General features: G+C 35.8%; 1 protein-coding gene across 2 annotated transcripts; it reads left to right on the top strand.

Annotated features, from left to right (window-relative positions):
* The first annotated feature begins 290 nt into the window (after positions 1-290).
* On the top strand, positions 291-14,362 carry LOC140777199 (phospholipid-transporting ATPase 3). Of its 2 annotated transcripts, none has more exons than XM_073121147.1 (27): positions 291-813; positions 2,203-2,268; positions 2,844-2,905; positions 3,151-3,232; positions 3,349-3,459; positions 3,835-3,912; positions 4,040-4,136; positions 4,253-4,359; positions 4,880-4,945; positions 5,051-5,172; positions 5,888-5,972; positions 6,044-6,121; positions 6,210-6,326; positions 7,099-7,248; positions 7,373-7,477; positions 8,909-9,051; positions 9,582-9,683; positions 9,767-9,830; positions 9,902-10,114; positions 10,412-10,577; positions 10,723-10,802; positions 11,011-11,250; positions 11,939-12,160; positions 12,235-12,402; positions 12,564-12,926; positions 12,997-13,103; positions 13,825-14,362. In XM_073121147.1, exons 1-27 carry the CDS (start codon positions 622-624, stop codon positions 14,132-14,134), a joined length of 3,696 nt encoding a protein of 1,231 aa, XP_072977248.1. In that variant the 5' UTR covers positions 291-621; the 3' UTR covers positions 14,135-14,362. The 2 variants fall into 2 exon arrangements, with proteins under 2 accessions (XP_072977248.1, XP_072977249.1); XM_073121148.1 differs by having other exon boundaries at positions 757-813; positions 2,849-2,905.
* The last annotated feature ends 119 nt before the right edge of the window (positions 14,363-14,481 follow it).

The raw sequence follows: 14,481 nt of genomic DNA on the forward strand, positions 1-14,481 counted from the left end.
ATGGAACAATAAATTTTAATTACATAATATGAGTCAAAAACAATTCATGATATAAAACGAAAAAAAATTAATTCCAACAGTTTAGACGATAATAAATTATTTTGTCATTTTTTTAATTTAATTTTCCAGCCACCATCCAAATATCCTTGAGGCTTAACCAATGAGAGAGATCGATTATGGAAGTTATTGAACAAGAGCACCACCCAAGTTTCCAGCGATCACCACGTGTCCAAGAAACCATCAGACGGTTGATATGCACCCCCTCTTCGTTATTCCGCGTGACACCATATACCGCCCATTTCCGTTGAATCGAGCCTGAGGAGAGTCGCCGACGCGGAGCGACGATTCCTCTTCGCCCCCCTTCCAACGAAATAAAGATCTCGCTCCTCCCTCTCGTTTCAGATCGATCGAAGCACTTCTTTCCATTATTGGATCTGAATCTTGTTTCGAAGGGAGGAGAGGGAGATTAGATCGTAGCGGTTATTCCCTTTGTTGAATTTTTTTTTCTCTCTCTCTCTCCCCCCATTTTTTTTCCTTTTAATTTGAATCCCGATTCCATCTTTGGATCGAAATCTTGGAGCGGGGAGAGGGAGCGAGAGAGGAGGAGGGGGAGGGGGAGAGATGAGTGGTGGAAGGGATAGGGTTAGGGTTGCGAGGGCCCGGCTGGGAGGGGAGGCGACGAGAGATCCGGCGGCGGAGCTCCGGCAAACATCGTCGAGGACGGTGCAGCTCGGGCGAGTGCAACCGCAGGCGCCGAGCCACCGGACCATCTACTGCAACGATCGGGAGGCCAACACCCCCGTCGGATTCAAGGTCGGTCGGATTCTGTCAAGATTGTCTTCTTAATTTGGAGACGCTACTTTGTGATATATTGGATCTGCTATGCCTTTTTTGAGTCCGAGAAAGAGTTTGTACTTTTCTTTGATCTGGTTTCGTTTTATCGCTGTAGACGAACACATTTAGATGCTATTGCAAGCATTGTCAGAACATGAAGTGTTTCGTGGGCAGTGAAAGAAGAATTTATGTTAATTGATGGGAGCTACTGTAGTATTCTATTCTTATCAAGGAAGCAATTATAATTTGGTTAGGGATTAAATTCTACCCAAAGGCGACAGCTCAAACAAGGGAAAATATGTATCCTACATATAATACATGTTAAGTTGCATCAAGTACCAATTCAGTAGCAAATCACATCCTAGGACTTGGAACGAGCATGGCAATTTTTTATGATTATGAATCATTTAATTTCAATGCACATCAGATAAAATTCGATATATGGTTTGAAATGGACGTCGAGGTGCTAATCCATGAAAGAGTAATATGAGAAATGTGCACTTAGTGACTTAACTATAGAATGCTGAAAACTTGTAGTTCATTGATATTTTGACTCACGTGCTGTTCAAGCAAGCAGAGAGGGGTAGGGGTTCCCTTTCCCATCTCGAAACTTAAAGAGGTTTAAAGTCCATATAGGGGGTTTCATGTTTTTCTGTGATCCTCTTCTCTCACTCCTCTTTGGTAGTGATGATAGTCGATGAGTTCACACATGCTGGTGGTCAATGTCGGTTGATGGAGCATATCTCTCCTTCTCCATATTATGATAAGTACAGAGTTCTCGTGCTGGCATCTTGCCTGCACAAGATGTGCTCGGCCGTATGCATATATTATCCCAATGCTGAAAACCTTTCCATTACTTTATTCGTTGATCTACTTTTCAACTCTTTTGTCATATTTAGTATAACCGTCAAAATTGCTCTACCCTAACTTGTTAAAATATTGCTGGAAATATGGAAAGAAACGATACCAAGGTTTTTTTTTCTCACCCTAGGAAGATATGTAAAATACGAATGCTTAGCTATGTGATTTTTTTGGTAATGCTTTAGTCTATGGATGTTTTTTTTTTCTTTTCTATCTGTGACATTATTTATGATATTATATTGTCTCCTCTCATCTTATTTGCAGTAATTCATGACTTATTGTGTAAGCTTTTTTACTTTACTATATTATCTTCTTTATGAATATAGTATATGCGGTTGCACCTAGATAATTTTTATGGCCGTTATTGACTTATTTCATTTTTGTTGGCAAGAACTGGGTTCTTGAAGCACTATTTTATGTTTGCTAGAATATCATCAACTTGATGAACTCTACTTCCTCCTTGTTTTTTGAACTCCTACAGTGCTCTTATTTTGTCATTTCTTTCAGGGCAATTCTGTATCAACTACGAAGTACAACATCCTGACATTTCTACCAAAAGGGTTGTTTGAACAGGTGCCCTAGCCATTATGTTAATTTAATTATATATTTTTCTAGTTTAACAGTCAAGTTTTTAAGTCCCAATAGGATAATTTTGACAATCCTTTATGAAATAAATATATAATATCCAATTAGTGATGAAGATTTGTTCTACTGCTAAATATTTTACTCGCTATGTTCTTTTGAGTTTTGACAAATTTAATAATCTTATATAATGCAAATATGTAAAGAGAATAAATTAAAGTGTTTCTTTTAGAAAAATCCTTTTAAAATGTTCGTTTTAAGTTTTTAACATTTATTTCTCACTTTTTAATGCTTGTAAGACAAGATCTCACTTAAATTGGAATACATGACTTGGACAATTCAGCAGTTGACGTCATTTAGTCATTTTGGTCATGTAAAATGACTAAACCTGGCAAGTCGTATGTTTTTTTTTCTGCAACCTGGCTCTTGACTTTAGCCCTGGAAAAATTGGTTGTGCCAGTAAACTTCTAATAAGCTGATTTAAAGTATCATGATTTGATTTTTTTTGTTTTTGTCCATTCATTCTTTTATTTTTTATTGACAAGTATGTGCATTTGCTCTGACAGTTCAGGAGGGTGGCCAATCTGTATTTTCTTATGATCTCAATCTTATCTACTACACCAATCAGGTGATGTTTTTTTGTTTTTTACTTTTTTAACTGCAAGAATGATATTTGCACATTCTTTGGATTATTTTTTTAACCCTAACCTGTTCATTATGATTTTTTTTTTCTTTTGTCTTTTGGGTTTCTTTTGTTGGGGGGAGGGGGGAGACTTTGAATCAGGATTGTACTATTTGATGAGAAAGTCAACTGATGTCAACCTTTCTCCTTGTACTTTGCTATTTTTACTGATGTACTTGTTATCTTTGCAGTCCAGTGCATCCCATAACCAATGTGGTTCCACTTAGTCTAGTGCTTCTGGTCTCTCTCATCAAGGAGGCTTTTGAGGACTGGGTTGGTAGCACTGGCATGCTGTTTCAATTTTGTCTTTATGAATATCTCTGCTTCAAGCTTATTTAGTATCGCATAATTAATCTTCTTTCTTTTTTTCTTTATATTTCTTAATACAGAAGCGTTTCCAGAATGATAAAGCAATTAATAGTACTCCTGTTGATGTATTGCAAGGTGAAAAGTGGGAAAGTATTCCCTGGAAAAAGCTGCAGGTTGGAGACCTTGTGCGGGTAATGGTACTTTCTTTGTTAGTCTTTAGTAGTTCTCTGAGTCTGGGTCCCATTGTATGTTGAAAATTTTGCTGCAATTTTCTATTTGGGTACAATCAGAACCAATCCAACGTAATTACTCTTTGGGTTGGGTTTGATTTGGCATGCGTCACCTAGCCTCATGTCGAGTTGGGCAAGCATTGAGTAGTTTTTACCTAAATACAAACCAGCTCAGACATATGATATTACATGTGGCATCTATAGGACTGTGACTAATTCAATTTACTTCTGCTTCTCTTTTTGCTCATTGACAATTCATCATAGACTTGTGCTATTTTTAAATCGTAGATTCTCTTTATGAGTTCATGATATATGGATTGTGCATATTTGGGGCAGATTAAGCAAGATGGATTTTTTCCTGCTGATTTGCTATTCCTTGCCAGTACAAATCCTGATGGAGTCTGCTACATTGAGGTTCTGTTTCTCCATGTTTTTGCAGTTTTTTTTTCTTTCTATTATAACTTGTGATGCGTGCAATGATGAAGTTTTGCATCCATTTCATCTATTGATTCTAGCAATGATTATTTGTCATGCATTGTAGACAGCAAATCTTGACGGGGAGACTAATTTGAAAATCAGAAAGGCATTGGAGAAAACATGGGATTACGTGCTTCCTGGCAAAGCTTCTGAATTTAGAGGTTTGGCTTATTCTTAATTGTTAGTTGTTATGTTGTGCTTTTTACGAAACTTTATGTCATTATTTTCTGTTGTCAGATTTTATTATTTATCCTGATATTTTTCTATTAATTTATAGGGGAAGTACAATGTGAACAACCCAACAATTCATTGTATACTTTTACTGGGAATCTTATTTTAGAAAAGCAGACTCTACCACTTTCGCCAAATCAATTATTATTGAGAGTAAGTGTTGTTCTTTGTAGACGTTTACAGTTTTTAGCTATGAATAGCATGAAGGTTTTGTACTTGTTATGGAATTAGGCATACTTGATTTGATTCAGAAGTTTTATATGTGATATCCATGTGTTTGTGTTGGTGATGAATTTTCTACCCAGTACTTGACCTACATGCCAACATGAATACTGTAGTACTACTAATTTAGTTCGTCTGGTGAGCAAGAATGCAACCCGTTTATTTCACAAGTCACATGACACTGCCTGCATAAAACATTGGCTCAAGAACGTCACTAATTTGGTCTTTCAGTAATGACATCTATGCACATACTCATAGTCATTACTCATGGAATGATGGTTATATTATATAGGAGACACTGCAATTCAAAACTCATACATTATTACTAGGTTATATTTATGTTGTTGATTGCATTTTTTTACTGTGTAAACTTTAATTGCTTATTTTATATGTTAAGATATTGTATTTTAATTACAATTTTGCTATTTTTCTTTCTTTTTTGATTGTGTAGGGGTGCAGCCTTAGGAACACAGAGTACATTGTTGGGGCTGTTATATTTGCTGGGCATGAAACAAAAGTATGTTATCCTAGGAGCGCCATATTGGCATGATTGTTCTACCATTCTTTAGCTCTCTAGCTCTCCTTTTTAAATTATCTACTGCCTCTCAACACTATACTGCAGGTTATGATGAATTCTATGAATGTTCCTTCTAAAAGAAGTACATTAGAAAGGAAGCTCGACAAACTCATACTTGCTCTTTTTGCATTTCTATTCATCATGTGTCTCATTGGAGCTATCGGCAGGTAAAGTTAGTCGTCACTTTTGCTGTTTTGTTGTTAAACTTGCATCACTTCTTCATTGCAACAATTTTTTTAATATCTTGCTGTTGGTTACAGTTAGATTTTGTTAATTGATAGTGCTAATACTTGATAGGGATAATTTTACTTTGACCCCCTATGAACTATCACGATTTTTTGCATACACTCCCTGGATTTTTTTTCTTTTCTACCATATACATCTCCTAATTTTAAAAAGTCTTTTGGTTTAAAAGTTTAAATAGTTATTTATTTTTCTTAGTTCAAAAAGGTTATATATGAATATTTTTCTTAGTTTAAAGGGTGTATGTGGATAATAAAAAAAATTCAGTAAATGTATGTGTAAAACAACAATAGTTCAGAGGATCTAAATAAAATTATCCCTACTTGATAATCTTAAAATCCCAATATTTGTTTGCACAAGGATCCCGAGCTCTACTATAAGAGTTGGCTTTTACTGATGTAAAAGCTTGTAGGTGCCATTATATGACTGAACTGACTGTAGTAGTAAAAGGATATTTAAAGTACTTGCTTAACTGTGCACTGATTAGAGAAAACGACAAATAAGAAATTAAATTTAGAGTTCCGATGTTTATTAGTCATCCACTGTGCACGTTTATGTTGATATTGGTTGTATTTTTGGTATGTTATTGTCTTGTTGAATTTGTAAGCTCACCTTGTTTGTATGCTTTAAATTTTTCAGTGGGGTTTTTATCAATCGTAAGTACTACTATCTTGGACTTTCTGGAGATGTGGAGAATCAGTTCAACCCTGACAACAGATTTGTGGTATTTTTAGTTGGACTTACTCTCTGTGTGGGTTAGTTGCATGTCCTTCTCTTACCAATCTTTTCTTTCAGGTAACTATTTTGACTATGTTTACCCTGATAACACTGTACTCAACAATCATCCCCATTTCTCTATATGTCTCCATTGAGGTAGGTCCTTAATTTCCTTGTAGAATCTGCTCTTTTGAAAAATCTGACAAAACTCGTTAGCTGATAATTGCTAGTTTTGGTTTATCAGATGATCAAATTTATACAATCTACCCAATTCATCAATAAAGATCTGCTTATGTATCATTCTGAATCTAACACCCCTGCACTGGCACGAACATCCAACCTGAATGAGGAACTTGGGCAGGTACTTCCTTTTTTAAATATCATGCTCTATCTATCTAACTTGTGATTATGCCATGAAAAGTGGACCTTCTAGACTGCCAGGTTTGGTTCCAATCTAGACATATTTTGATACTGGATATTCACCTGATCCAGTCCTTCACAGCCTGAACACTAAAATCTGTTCAATTCATGTTGACCCACTTACTTGAGCTGATACTGATAAGGACTGATTCATTGGGTCAGAGAAACATGTTGCAGTGGTCATTTTGGGTTCCTGGCTGTTTTAAATTTCCTTGACAGTGGATGTGGACTTGAAACTGATCTGACATTCTGACCCACTGCAGATTAGTCCTATGACACTGGAAACAAAGACAGCAAATTATTGATTCGTGGTTCACAAAAATACAATCTAGATTCTAGATGATAAAGCCTCTTGCTCTTTATACCTGTTTCCATCAGGTTGATGCTTGTCATGCATTCTTATAATTTCTTTGTATACCCTTGAACTACATTTGCCATATATGTGAATTCCTTGTTAAGTTTATGTCAAGTGTTGCACATTGTTCTTCTTTCCTAATTAAATTTTTAATATGCGTAATTCGAGATGTATCCTTTTGAACCATACATGTCGAACCAAATATTATGGGAATATTTTCTAATTTCTTTAACCTTAAAAGAGATTTAGCTGTTAAGTTGGAATTCATGACGCATTTGGATTCATTACTTCTCTTAAAATTTTCCATCAAATAAGGTTGATTACACTTTCCCAACTTTGAAAGGGATTTGTGATGTAGGTGGAATATATATTTTCGGACAAAACAGGAACACTAACAAGAAACCTAATGGAGTTCTTTAAATGTTCAATTGGTGGAGAAATATATGGAACTGGTATCACTGAAATAGAGAGAGGAGGAGCACAACGGAATGGATTGACAGTTGATGAGGTATATTTTTTAAGAACATTTATGCAACTGCCAATTTTGATGCCGTGTAAAATACTAGACTTGTTGCAGAAAGAGTTGAAAGGTGAATCTACTAATTTGTTTATGCTTATAATTTTGGTAACAGGTTAAAAGATCAGCTACTGCTGTGCATGAGAAAGGTTTCAACTTTGACGATGCTCGGATTATGCGTGGTGCATGGAGAAATGAGAGGGATCCTGAGGCCTGCAAGGTAGGGAAATTTGTATAGCTAAGCATGCTGTCTTAACATAATTTGAGGCCCCAGGCAAATATAATGAATGAGACCCTTTTGGCATTTATAATTTAAATAATAATTAAAGTAAAAATAACTTATCTAAACATTTTTCTTGCTTTTTGAGATGCAAAATTACTTTGAAAAAAGTTTTAATTAAGTTTTTCTAATATCTCTTATTCAATTGATAATATTGCTAATCTCTTTAAATCTCTTGTGACATTGTCAATCTCAAATAAGATCTTATTTATTTTAAAATCTTATCCGCAGAAAGAAGTAAAATCTCTCGTGACATTTTCTTGTGACACTTTCTATCTCTAGTTTTTCTGCACATTGTCTAATTTGCAGAAAGAATTTTTCAATATCAAGAATATTCTTTCTGCAGAAGCTACTGTTACAAGTACGGTCAATTATAATCTTTATTAATTTTGGGGTGTTTCTTGAAAGAGAGACCAATCTAGATTAGTATTATTAAAAAACTAATGATGTTTTGGTTTTTGTGAAAAGATTAGGGTTAGATTTATTAGGAATTAGGAAAGATTTTTTACTGTTGCATAATTAGATTTGATTGGATTGAAAAGGTAAGTAATGGCTGAGAAAGTGGACAGAAATTTTGGGATTTGAATTCTAAAGAATGACCATGGACGAACCTCCTTGATAGCTTTTGAGATTTGGGCTTATTAAAATGATACTTTTTGGGTTTGGGGCTTTTTAAAATAACAGCTTTGTAGATTTTGGGGTGATCAATAGGTTCAATTGGGCCTGGGGCCCAAGTAAACAAGACTTGGGGCCCCAATATATGTGGTAATATACATTACTTGGCTAGGTTCCCTAGGCTGCTGCTTAAGCAGCCATATGGCTGGGCCTAGCCGGGCCGGTCCGGCAGCTATTGCACATGTTCTTTCAAAAGAAAAATAGGGTTCTTGATCATACATTTAACTATTTAAGTGCTTGTAAATAGCATTGAGTATCATTAACTGTTCGAGCAGTAGGCAATTTTGATGTCTTTAGACTGATGATCGTGAAAGAGGATTTCCTTCTATTGGAACTTAAAATGGATGGTAATAGGAAAGAAGTTCTAGATCTGTGACAGTGCAAGTTGCATCATCTTCATTTTCTCACAATAGTAACCCTTGTCCTGCCTGGACGTAACACAAACCTGAGGGCCTGGCCTGGGTTCAGAACCAGAGCTTCACATAAGTTTTCCCCTTCCATGCCCTTCATCTCTCTTGTCCTCTCTCTGGCCTTCCTTGCTACCGACCTCTCTTATCCTGCCACTTAGAAAACCTCCCTTCCGTTCTTTTTTTGTTGATTGAACGTCGAAATTCCATCTCCTGTTCTTTCTCTTTCAAAGTTTTGTCTCGTGTTATATCACAATTGCATTCCTGATCTAGTCATATTTCTGTACAGGAATTCTTTAGATGTCTAGCAATATGTCATACTGTTCTTCCCGAAGGTGATGAATCCCCGGAAAAGATCACATATCAAGCTGCATCACCAGATGAGGCTGCTCTTGTTACTGCTGCAAAAAAATTTGGGTTTTTCTTTTATAGGTATGTTAATTGGCCAATTCTTTTTTATTTCAAGTTTTATAAGAGATGTTATAGAAACACTCTCTAGTGCTGATTTCCTAATATAGTCATGATACTTCCAATTATTATTTGTTCACAGTAGTCTTCCATAGTTGATATTGCAGCCAGACTACCCGAATGATTCTTAGTTTGTCTGATAGTGCTAAAGTGTTGCTTGATACGTTTAATATAAAATATTAATCTAGATGGAATCTAGTTAATGTTCAAAACTTAGCAAAATTTTTCAGAGTTGCAATTGGTGTTGGCATCCATTGTTGTTGCACACCACTGCCTACGGCAAGGGAAAAGATTAGTTACATGTTTGTGGTGTCAGTATTCAGGTCACTTGTCGGTAGCAGCCTTATCATTGTCTCAGATTACTATTTTCTACTTATGATCCACTTGAATTCATAAATTTTCTTTATTCAGGTCACTTGTTGGTAGCCTTCTAATTCTCTTAGATTACTATTTTCTACTTATGATCCACTTGATTTCATAAATTTTCTTTCCAGACGCACGCCAACAACAGTCATGGTTCGTGAATCACATGTTGAGAAGATGGGCAAAATTCAAGATGTTGCATATGAGATCCTAAATGTCTTGGAATTCAATAGGTGGGTTCTTGGAGTTATTTTACTATGTGAATTTCATGCCTTGAGGCCACTATGATTGATTTTGTTTCTGTACAACTTTATAGTACTAGGAAGCGCCAGTCTGTGGTGTGCCGTTATCCAAATGGAAGGCTCATTCTTTATTGTAAGGTAACACTTTTGAACTTGAACCTTGAAATCAAACTTTAAAGCTAATGGTCACTCTCCCATGTATGCAACAGGGTGCCGATACTGTTATATATGAGAGATTAGCTGGTGGAAATCAAGATGTTAGAAGATTAACTAGGGAACATTTAGAACAGTTTGGTTCTGCTGGCTTACGTACACTTTGCCTTGCTTATCGAGAATTGAGCAATGAACTGTATGAAAGTTGGAATCAGAAATTTATTCAAGCTAAATCTTCTCTGCGAGAACGTGAAAAGAAACTTGATGAGGTGAAAGTTAAATGTTCTACTACAGACGAATCTTACTTAGAATTGTAGCTTTACCTTGCTTGTCTTATCTAAATATTATTTTTTCTTTTGAGAGTGTTGTCTAATTTTATTTCTTTTGAGGCAAACTTTTAACTATGCAAGTGTCTAGTTAGTGTTGTTTGGAAGAGTCTTTGTGTCCCTTTGCATATCATTATTTCTGGTATTTATGATCTTCCAATTTTGTAGATAATAGCTACATGCTATTAGCTAAAATTTTCATGAATCGTTAGATAACCTTGTGACATAACTTTTCTATAGGTGGCAGAGATGATTGAGAAGGATCTTATATTAATAGGATGCACAGCTATCGAAGATAAGCTTCAAGAAGGAGTGCCAGCTTGTATTGAAACTCTGTCTAAAGCTGGAATAAAAATTTGGGTATTAACAGGGGATAAAATGGAAACTGCAATAAATATAGCCTATGGTGAGAGTAATATCTTCTTGTTATCCTTTTAGGAAGAAGTGCTTATTTATTTAAAGTTTATGTGATGTTTCAGGATTTTCACTATCTACAGAATTTCCTAATTCTTGGCTTTGTGTTGCTGATTTTTTTTTTTCTCTCCCGACAGCATGCAACTTGATAAACAATGGCATGAAACAATTCATCATCAGCTCCGAAACCGACAAAATTAGAGAAGTTGAAGATAGGGTAAGATGAAGATATACTGCTATGATGCATCTGGATTTATAAAAGCACGGCTTGAACTCCAAAGGCTTACTCATGTTGTCTAAGCAACCATGATAGATTCTTTTCCCTAAACTTCATGTTGACACAATTTTTGCTCTCAAATAATCCCCTCAGGCAAGCTTAGGTCTTGAAATTCTTTTTCGCTGAAGTTAGTTTAAGTTATTTTCAGGGAGATCCTGTGGAGATTGCACATACTATCAGAGAAACGGTCAATCAAGATTTGAAGCGCTGCCTTGAGGAGGCTCATCATTACCTGTACTCAATATCAGGACCAAAATTGGCTCTAATAATTGATGGAAAATGCTTGATGTATGCATTGGATCCAAGTTTACGTGTGGATCTGCTAAATTTGAGCTTGAATTGTAGTTCAGTAGTTTGCTGTCGTGTTTCTCCACTACAAAAGGCACAGGTAAAGTATATCTTGCTTATTGTCTACTAGGTATCACAAACCAACTCCTTGTATTATGAATGTAGCAGTACTACTAGATTTGTGAAAGCATAATCATAATTGAAGGATAGCTCTTTTGGAAATCTTGCATCAGTGAAAGTCTATTTTATGTGTCAATGTAACATGTCTGGTTAGAATTTTCAAGTTTTTCAATGTCAAAATATTCAAAAATGGATGCCATCTCATATGTGTGTAATCCAATCAACATCATATCTGAACTTGACAGGTTCTTAATGATTGATTTTCATGACTAACCTTATTTATTATTATTACCTCATGAAACATATGATTGCCACTTTATCGGTCATTTACTCGTTCTGTTGTGGTTAATATCCTAGTCATTTAGTGTTACTTTATTCAACTATCAGTGTGATAGATATCTAAACTCGTTTCTTAATTTTTAGTCTTTGGCTTAAATATGTCTGAAATTGGTCAAAGATTTTCAATTATTTTTTATGCTTTAGTTTTATTTTTTTTCCTTTCTTCTCAGTCTTGTTGTGATCTTGTAGCTTTACTACTGACCATCATCTGTCATAGTTGGGCAATGTATTATTAGTAATGTTAAGTTCTTAAATTTCCTATCTTCTAGTTTCTAACAAGTCAGTTATGTGCGCTTTATAGTTTGTGTAGTAACTTATGTTTTTTAAAGGTTACTAGCCTGGTCAAGAAAGGTGCTCGCAAGATCACCTTGAGTATTGGTGATGGTGCAAATGATGTGAGCATGATTCAAGCCGCTCATGTTGGAGTTGGCATAAGTGGGCTGGAAGGAATGCAAGCTGTAATGGCTAGTGATTTTGCCATTGCTCAATTTCGCTTCCTCACTGATCTGCTTCTTGTACATGGACGCTGGTCATATCTAAGACTATGCAAGGTTTGCTTTTCTCTTCTCTGTTTGTAGTTCATTTAGTTATCAAGAAAAGTAAACTTCAGCTCTGTCTATTGCAGGTTATTCTCTACTTCTTTTACAAGAATCTTACCTTTACGTTGACTCAGTTCTGGTTCACCTTTCAAACTGGCTTTTCTGGTCAGAGATTTTATGATGACTGGTTTCAGTCTTTATACAATGTCATTTTCACAGCGTTACCTGTCATCATTCTTGGGCTTTTTGACAAGGTATGTTCACTGCCTGAGATGCATTCTTTCAATGCAATGACACCTTTGCCTTTGGTAGATGTTACACAAGATATCGAAATTTAGCTGCAGTTAGTATTAGGAATGACTTTGCTTAATAAATATGATTCTATGTTCAAACAAGAAATGTTCTTTTCTCCCAGGATGTCAGTGCTTCGCTGTCAAAGAAATATCCACAACTTTACCAGGAAGGAATCAGAAATATGTTCTTTAAATGGAGAGTGGTGGCTGTGTGGGCTTTCTTTTCTTTCTATCAGTCATTGGTGTTCTATTACTTCACAACTGCTGCCAGTAGAAAGGGACAAAATTCCTCAGGGAAGATATTTGGGCTTTGGGATGTTAGTACAATGGCATTCACTTGTGTTGTGGTGACTGTTAACTTGCGACTCCTTATGGCCTGCAATTCTATTACTCGATGGCACTATATAAGTATTGCAGGGAGCATTTTAGCCTGGTTCCTGTTTATCTTCATATACTCTGGTGTAATGACACCATATGATAGACAGGTAAGTTGATTGAATATGCTCAATTAGTTAACCTACAAGTTTATATCTAATATATTGTTATTCTTTGCAGGAAAATATATTCTTCGTTATCTATGTTCTAATGAGCACATTCTTTTTCTATCTCACACTATTTCTGGTTCCAATCTTTGCACTTTTTGGCGATTTCCTATACCAAGGGTAAGATGTTAATAATCTTAGTATTTCTATATAGTCGCTTCATGAATTTTGTATTATAGCTTTTCGACCTTGTGAATTTTTTCTGCTTGGTTCTCTTTGTATGCCCTAGAGATGAAGGCAGATCACCGGATCAAATCTATCAAATTTCTCCTGTTTCTAAAATCTTTTCATGCTAATGAAATTGAATAATTATTTTTCAGTTGCTTGAGCTAAAACGAAAATTGAGATAGATTAGTTTATTGAATAATTAACCTTATAAGCTTGGTATAGTGCCCATCCTTTCCCTTATTTTATTTCGGCAGAAGTTGGGTGCGATTTCTAGATGATTGGCATTTGGTCGAAAATTTTGCAACTGTTTAGATAAGCTGGACGTTTTGATCTTTTCCTCCTCTTGTAGCTTTAGTTTGGTTGCCTGCATTTTAGATACTGAAGTCACTTGGGTTGAAGAACTATTAATTCATGTGAGATTGAACAGTTACTGTGATTATCAGCCAAAGAAAGACAACAGCGAAACCACCCTAAATTTATTTTTGTTCTCAAATATTTTATGAGAACCTCCCATTTTTTTGATGATTTATCTACTTGCTGAAAAGTTGATACGAAAGTCACCTGTGATTTGAAGAGCTTTTTACGTTGTGAGATTACATGCTTGCTGTTAACATCCATATCTGACAATTTCTTTTCATTTAAAACTACTCAACCCATCAATCTGTGGTTCCAGAATTCAAAGGTGGTTCTTTCCGTATGATTACCAAGTAGTTCAGGAGATGCACAAGGATGACCCTGAAGATAACAGCCGGATGGAACTGCTGGAGATTGGCAACCATTTGACACCAGATGAAGCCAGGAGCTATGCCATTTCCCAGCTTCCTCGAGAGACCTCCAAGCACACTGGTTTTGCTTTTGACTCTCCGGGTTACGAGTCATTCTTCGCATCACAACAGGGTGTTGTTGCACCGCAAAAGGCATGGGATGTAGCCCGTAGAGCCAGTATGAGGTCAAGAGCACCGCAAAGACCACCGAGAACCTAATTTACTGTAAAGTTTTGTACAATTTTTTGGTCTCTGGCCACCTCACAGGTTGTTTATAATTAGATGTGCCACAGGTCCTAGTCCTAGATTTTCATTTTCCCCTTTTTCTTGGTTTCGTTTTCTCTCTATCTATCATTTTCCATCAATTTGCTAAAATGGTGATCTTACCATTTAGCTGAAATACCACTTTGGATTCTTATATAAGATTTGAGAAAAATTATAGCTGTAGCCCTTCGACTTCATTAATGTCAACTGTCATCTGTTGGTTTGTTTGGTAGTTATGCTCCTTCACATCCCATCTATGTCAACAAAAATAAGTATCGAGTAAACGATGACAGGAGATAGCG

This window comes from Typha angustifolia, chromosome 15 (assembly GCF_048772165.1).
Source record: "Typha angustifolia cultivar Huaian chromosome 15, ASM4877216v1, whole genome shotgun sequence".
Taxonomy (NCBI): Eukaryota; Viridiplantae; Streptophyta; class Magnoliopsida; order Poales; family Typhaceae; genus Typha; species Typha angustifolia.

Coding starts and splice junctions, on each gene's coding strand:
- LOC140777199 (XM_073121147.1), top strand. CDS start 622: ATGAGTGGTGGAAGGGATAGGGTTAGGGTTGCGAGGGCCCGGCTGGGA. Junction 3,233..3,348: donor AGGAGGCTTTTGAGGACTGG/GTTGGTAGCACT, acceptor TTCTTAATACAG/AAGCGTTTCCAGAATGATAA. Junction 5,973..6,043: donor ACCCTGACAACAGATTTGTG/GTATTTTTAGTT, acceptor CTTTTCTTTCAG/GTAACTATTTTGACTATGTT.